Raw genomic sequence first — 7,358 nt, forward strand, 5'->3', positions numbered from 1 at the left:
TGGGTGACACAGGTCTTTAAAGGTCTATATCTCTACAGCTTCAACAAGGACATAATTATACTACATCTTTTTTTAAAGTAAAATATGGCATATACATTAAAAAAATACCTATGCAAGTTTTTCTGGTTTTAGAAAAACTGTAAAAACATGTACTAACTCAGCCTATTTAGAACCAAAATCTCAGCTTCATAATCCAAATAGCATTTATTACATTTCTGGATTTTTTTGTGTTGTTTTTAAACAAGCAAATCCTCATGGGCCATACTCTTATGCTCCATGCAAACACTGTATGAGAGAGACCAGAACTGCTGTGTTGTCATCTGTGTGAATGGCACCCCCTGAAGTTGTGCAGGAAAGCAGTCCTGAGTGAAATTGCCTTTATAGTAGATTTGTGTAATTTGTCTTTTTAGGGAGTTTTTGGTGTTTCGGTAGCCAAACCGTCTGTGTCTTAGATAACTACATGTACCCCCTGCTCATTCTTCTGACTGTGGTTGCTTATTATCAACATCTATTCTAATTTTGAGAATATTTTTTTCCAGGAATAGCCTCTATACCTTTTTCATCATTTCACATATTATAAGCCTGATTCTACAAAATAGAATAAGTCCCAGACTTCAGCTGATTCTCCCCACTTTTGGCTTACAGATAGTAAAATCTGCATTTTTAATAGAATTTTTGATTTATAAATTTTTAAAATTTGAGGCACTATATTTGTCTTATCTTGCCTGTCTACCATTTCCCTTCCTCCAGTCAACCCCTCCCCCAACGCGCGCACACACACACACACACACACACGCGCGCAGTTTCCTAAACAGACTTTGTTCTCCTAGACTTAGTGCCCATAGGCTGTGAGCACTGACACATGCTGCTCCTTCTCTTTGGAAAACCCTATGCCTGTTTCCTTGACTGGCACACTTTTCTGTATCCTTCAGGACTCAAGTGAAATGACCAGGCACCTTGTCTTTGAAGCCTTCTCTATCTGAGTGTGCTGGGTTGGGCCCCCTCCCATGTGTCCCTGTGGCACCCTCTCCCTCACTCTGTCTTAGTTAGCCTTTAGACACTGTTCTGTGCCAGCAGTCATGCTGAACTGGAAGCTCCTTAAGGACACCTCCCTTAAATCTCTTTTGTATCCACCTTGTCTGGCATATAGCAGGTACTCAATAATTGGTGAATGATTTCATGAATATCATTTTCCCCTTACAAAAAAAAATCACTGTACTTTTAACTAATTTAGTATATCATAGCCTACTAATTTTGAAGTTCAACACACTTCTGATTATCTTAATAAATAACTGAAAATGTAAACATTTAAGAATGTCAATGTAAACACTTGGGCAAGGGGAGGAGTTAGGGGGTCTTGGTTTTGTTTGCAGTTGCTCATTGTGAAACATTTTGATTTTTCCAAGTAGAGGAGCCCTCCTCAGGTAGGCATTGACGCAGCAGCACTGGAGCACAGAATGGCAATTGCAATCCTTTTTTTTTCTTTTACTTTTTCAGGTTACAAATGCTGCTACCGACTATCCTGGCCAAATGACTCTTCATCTCAAACCTTTCCTCGTGTGTGGAGGGGATGGATTTACTCAGTCCAACTTTGATGGCTGCATCACTTCTGCCCTCTGTGTTCTGGAAGCTTTAAAGAATCATATTTAGTGCCTGTATCCTTATTCTCTACATTCTCCTTATTCTCTACTTTGAATTTTTGTTTTCACAATTTTCTGTTATTGATTGTTTTGTTTTCTATTTCATTGAGAGAAAATTACTGGAAGATTGTTCTTTATTTATTGTCATTTTTTTTTTTTAAAGATTTTATTTTTTCCTTTTTCTCCCCAAAGCCCCCCGGTACATAGTTGTGTATTCTTCGTTGTGGGTTCTTCCAGTTGTGGCATGTGGGACGCTGCCTCAGCGTGGTCTGATGAGCAGTGCCATGTCCGCGCCCAGGATTCGAACCAACGAAACACTGGGCTGCCTGCAGTGGAGCGCGCGAACTTAACCACTCGGCCACGGGGCCAGCCCCTATTTATTGTCATTTTTCATATGGAGTATAAAATCAATTTTATAATTTCAATAGGTACAACCCCTGCTAGAATGAGAATTCCTTGTACCTTACACCTTTTGCCTCTTTTCGGAATTGCCATGACTACTCCTTATTGGAGGAAAAGGAGAGCTTGAGAATAACAAATAACCCTCCTCCAAAATTATGTCAGATCAAAGTAACAGTTCACATTCCAAAACCTTCATTACCCTTTTGAAAATTTTAATCCCAAGTAAAGAATAATCATGATCAAGTCCTCATTATAAATCTTCAAGTATGTCCTTGATTCAATATTTTTGCAAATTGTGAACTACAAGTTTCCTCCAAACTGTGAATAACAGAGTGTAATTTTTGTTTCTTATTTCTCTTCCAAGTTATTAAATGTCCTGAATTGTGGGTCATACATCCCATCATCTCTAAGAATGAAGTTTGGAGGGCAACTTGACTGACAAAGAACATCCTCTTCAAATTTGCAGAAAATAGCCAGATTCAACTTGACTTTCCAAGTTGCACAATACTTTTTAACCTTAAAAAAAATCCAATCTTAATATGAAAGATAAAAATTAAATAGAAACTGAGAGGAAATATATCGATCTTTAGCTTTTGCTACCTCCTTTCCTGGTGCTGTTACCTTTATGGGCGCTCCAGTATGTGCTGTGGCATTTCGACAGTGTCAAGTTTAATGAATTTAATACAACAAAAAAATTTACTGAACCAGAAAATAGATGCACTTAAAATAGTTCAATATTTGCCAACTTAGTGATTCAGCGTACCACCCACATGCTTCAGTGACAACCCTGTGACTTGCTGGCTGGAGAGAAATTGATCCCCAGCCTTCCAAACAAGCTACCTGTTGCTAATTTGAAAAACAAAATGGTGAGTTCTATTTTACCATTTTGAAAGGAAAGAAATTGTTGCAGCCTCTCAAACTAAGAAAAGTTCAACAGAAGACTTCTTATCTTGATAGTATGTAAAGTTTCACACTTATATGCCCACTCTCATATATACAGATACATGAGCATGGGCAGAACTTGCTTATGTATCTAAAAGGGGTTTTTGTGATCCTGTGGAATGTTATTATATGTGTCCTTTTAGGAATTAAATGATGAAAAACGGTAATGCCTACGTGTGGTGCTTATTTTTAAAAGCAGAGAAAGGAAAAGGGAAATTAATGTGATCTCTGGTATAACATGAAAATTATTGAGATTTCTTTCATCATTTTGACTCATATTTGATTAAGATTTGCCTTTATTTTAGTTTTACCCTTAAAATATGATAGAAAATACATTCAAGTATATTAACTAGTTTGTTTTTAAGTAATATAATTCTGGAGCCATTTGACTGAAAGTAGCCTGAAGCTTTAAGAACAATGTTATATTCGTCTCATGAATGTATATCCTCCAAAGAGAGAAGAAAATGATTTATGAAAGTGGGATGGGTTACTTAGAGAAAATATTCTTCTAAGCCATTACTCATGACTTTTAGTATCTATTCATTCTAAGTGTGTTTCCCTAATAATTCTGCATTGAGAAGACTATGGCAATATGAGAAAAGACTCAGTCCTGCTTAGTATGTACATCATTGTCACTTTGCTAATTTAATCATTTTGAAAACTCATTTTATATTTAGATCCATCTCTGATAGGAACAGACCAATTCCGTGATGCTCAAATCAGGAAATAAACTGTACCAAATGCTTGCGTTCTGTGTTTTCATTTATCGCTTCTCGTTTAGAAATTGAAAAGGATATGGGAATATCTTGTGCCAGAAGCCATCCCCGAGGGCCAGGAAGCTCAGATGGCCAGGGTGCCCTAAAAGACTCAGGGCTAAAGTATCCAAGTCCCCTGAGAAATAGGGGTCAGCACCTTTTGGAACAGTTGCCAACATGTATGTATGTCAGCCCTGCAGGACCACACAGCAGCACAATATTTCCGAACAAGAACTTTTATTAATCAAACCAGCCAAGGAAAGCTGCTCTGTTTGGAAAGGAGCATATTCAAGTGAGAAACGGCTTGAGCAGTGGGGTGATTTAATACTCGTTAGCTGATAAATATAGCCTTTGCCAGGATAAAACTTTATGATGCAGTGTTGAAAAGCTTAATTACTGAACTGTCTATGCATGTCTTGCTCAGGCAGCAAGGGTGACAAATTATAACAGTGGAATAGTATTTTTCACCTTTGGCATTTCTGAAGGGGAGAAGTATGTCTAAAAACATTGAGAAAGCAGTAATAATCCCAGACCAGATATTACTGAGAGAAAAAAAGACACTTCATTGAGTCACCAAGCCTTCTGCACAAAATGCCATCGTCCCCACCCCCCGCCTACCCACTACCTTGTTAAGTAAAAAAAACAAGGTCACTTTTACATTTATCTGGTATTTTACGTTCTTCCAAGTGTGTATGTATATATATATCTCCACCTTCCATCTTCTTAACACCCTTGTGAAATAAGCAGAGCAGGGAATTCTTATTTACACTTCAAAAATAAGGAAACTGAGGCAGAGAGATTGGCCAACCAAGGTCAGATAATGATATGCCAGGACAAGAACCCAGGCCTCCCATGACCCATTTCTATTTACGTGGCACCGTGCTGCTGCCAGATGAACGTGATAATTAAAGCTGAACTGAAATATTAGTTGGAGGTGCAGTCAGCACCATGTGGTCCTCTTATTGATGTTTCATTTTGGAGAGCTAACACTAATCCTGATGTAATATATACAGGAGACTAATATGGAATAACGTCTCCATAAGTACTGGCTAAATGATTTATATTCCCGTTATTTTCATTTGCTGGTTTATTTCCTTCTTTGGGGGGCACTTACTATGAGAAATAGCTGCATCCTAATGACACTGAATTTCAAACCAGCAGTAGTTGGTTAGCTTACAGACTCACTCTGATCCATTCTTCCCTTCTGTCTTCCTCTTTGTCTTTTCATTCTCTTTGTCTCATTTTCCTTTCCTCCATGATGTCTTTCTCCTCTTCTGTTTTTTTCTCCTGCTTCTTTGCTTATGCCCAATTCTCCATTCTCAGAAACCTGGAATATAAATTCAATCACATTGTGATTCATAGTATTTGTAATTCCTTGTTTTAATATATCTCCTTTTTTCTAAAATTTAAAATAGTCCATCCTGCTTTTTATTCAAGTTGATTGGACAATCATTATTTTGATTTTCAAAAGCAATGCAAGAATTTAAAACTGGCTATAGCTTTCAGGGGTCTCAGTACAAATAACCTAAAAAATATATGCTAAGCATGGTACCAAGCTCTGTGGCAGACACAAAGGAATATAACAGCAATCTCCACCCAAAGATTCTAGTTGGAGAAAGACAAGTCCCATGGAGTGGGAGGCAGGGTAAAGGTACATGTTGGTGTAATCACAGGCAGTAAATAAGATGCTCTAACTCATGAAGCTGCGGAATCCTAAGAGAAAGAACCATGTTTCTTTGGGAGATGGTCCCTGAACAGATGCAAAGATGCATCAGACAAACACAGCCAGCCATGTCCCTCCCTCCACACCATACTTGGGCAGACTTGGCTGACTCCAGGAATCCAAACTGTGTATCAGCATGGTCAGGACAAGTGAGTGCTTTCTGTGGTGAAGGCTCAATGGAACACAGTCAAGTGGTCTCTGAAAAGAGGAAAAAGCTTCGGCAAACGTCAGACTAGCTGGTGCGGGACTGAACTGCTATATTCCAGTCTGGAATGTATTATGTATTTATGTTTCAGCCAGCATCATCTGGCAAGGTAAGCCAGGGAAGGTTGAAAAGGTAATGTGTCCTGTTTCCTTCCCAACAGACAGTGATTACAGTCCACTTAAGAGTTCACAGCAGAATCCATCAAGTGAGCCTGCTAAGGAGAAAGAATCTCGAAGAGAGTGTTAATTTAAAAGGCATATAGAATCATAGAATCCTGGAAAGTCTACGTTTAGAGGCATTTGGAGACCATTTAGACAAGTTCTTAGCCATCTTAGATTTTCAACCTATTTGAGAAGCTATGGAATGCTATGAATCTTCTAACAACAACAACAGAATTAAGTATGCACACGTGCATATAGAATTTGCATACCATTTTAGAGCCTGCTGGCTAGCTACCTGTTTTGGTAAATAAAGTTTTATTGAAACACAGCCTTGTCCACTTGTTTGTGTATTATTTCTGGCTACTTTTGCACTGCAACAATAGGGATGAATGTTTGCGACAGACACCTTATGGCCTGCAAAGGCTAAAAGAGCTACTCTCTGGTCCTTTAGGAAAAACTTGCTGACTCCTGTTTTAGGGGGTTGCAAACCCTCCAAAATCCAGTTTTAGACACTCAGGGGTCTATGGACCTCAGATTAACAACCTCTAAATCTCAACCCTATCACTTTATGTAAATACAGGCTTATTTTAGATCCACACATCTGGTCCATTCTTCCTTGATCCTATGCTCCACTGTAGATCCTTTAAGGCAAGCAGGATAGCTTTGCAGTTAACACATACTCTGGAGTTAAATAGATCTGTGTTTTAATCCAGACTTTCCTCATCATTGTGTGACCTTGAGGCAGTGAAAACTTCACAGCCTTCTTCATCATCTGAAGAATGAGTTAACGGTAGCTACGTCATAAGGTTATTGAGGCTTAAATATACATAAAACCTCAGCAGAGTGCTGGACACATAGTAAGCGCTTAATAAATGATAGCAATGATGGTGATGATGGTGAAGGAGAGGAAGAAGGAGGAGGAAGAGTGTAAGCAGGTCCTCCAGATGCCTCTGAGGCCCCTGTGAAGGCCAATTTCCTCTGTATTTACATAGGACACTTACAAGAATTGATGACAAGGAGAACGAGTGCATTGACAGCACACCATGGTGAAAGTCAGAAGCTTGAAGGCTCTAGGTTTCTTCAAAACCTTTCTTGAAACAGAATAGTAGTGTCTACCTGAGACCAGCTGTGGGCCACTTTCTCTTTTCCTGTTACAGTTGGTGAGTAGACCCTTGTTGCTTGGGGAAAAGGTGGATTGCTCTAATGTGATCCTTGAAAAGAAACCACGATGGGTCATTACCACGAGTGGGGATGGTGTAAAATGGAGGCATTCTCTGCAGTGAATGGTATCTTTTTCTTAGCAAGTATGTGTGCTGAATGCAAAGAATTGCACACTTGTATTGGATTCTGTTGAAGATTATTTACTTAATCTCTGAAACACTGTGGAAACTGGGAGTGAGTTATTTCACATTTTTAGTGTGTTTGGCTAAGTATGCAGATTCATTTCCTGTCACTGGCCTTCATTTTAAAAAGCTCAACTCATAGGAAGATCCATGACGTCATGTTGGGTTTCATGACATTCTGAAGTCA

General features: G+C 38.8%; 1 protein-coding gene across 4 annotated transcripts in view; it reads left to right on the plus strand.

Annotated features, from left to right (window-relative positions):
* RNLS (renalase, FAD dependent amine oxidase) overlaps positions 1 to 3,729 on the plus strand; it is a 247,445-nt gene extending 243,716 nt beyond the window's left edge. For 2 of the 4 annotated variants that reach the window (XM_001503139.6, XM_070262605.1), the window contains exon 7: positions 1,498 to 3,729. In XM_001503139.6, coding sequence (XP_001503189.3) covers positions 1,498 to 1,650 — 153 coding nt within the window. In that variant the 3' untranslated portion in view covers positions 1,651 to 3,729. The remainder of the gene's footprint in view (positions 1 to 1,497) is intronic. The other 2 variants (XR_011437192.1, XR_011437193.1) reach the window with 2 other exon arrangements.
* The last annotated feature ends 3,629 nt before the right edge of the window (positions 3,730 to 7,358 follow it).

The sequence above is a fragment of the Equus caballus genome, chromosome 1, assembly GCF_041296265.1.
Source record: "Equus caballus isolate H_3958 breed thoroughbred chromosome 1, TB-T2T, whole genome shotgun sequence".
In the NCBI taxonomy this organism is placed as follows: Eukaryota; Metazoa; Chordata; class Mammalia; order Perissodactyla; family Equidae; genus Equus; species Equus caballus.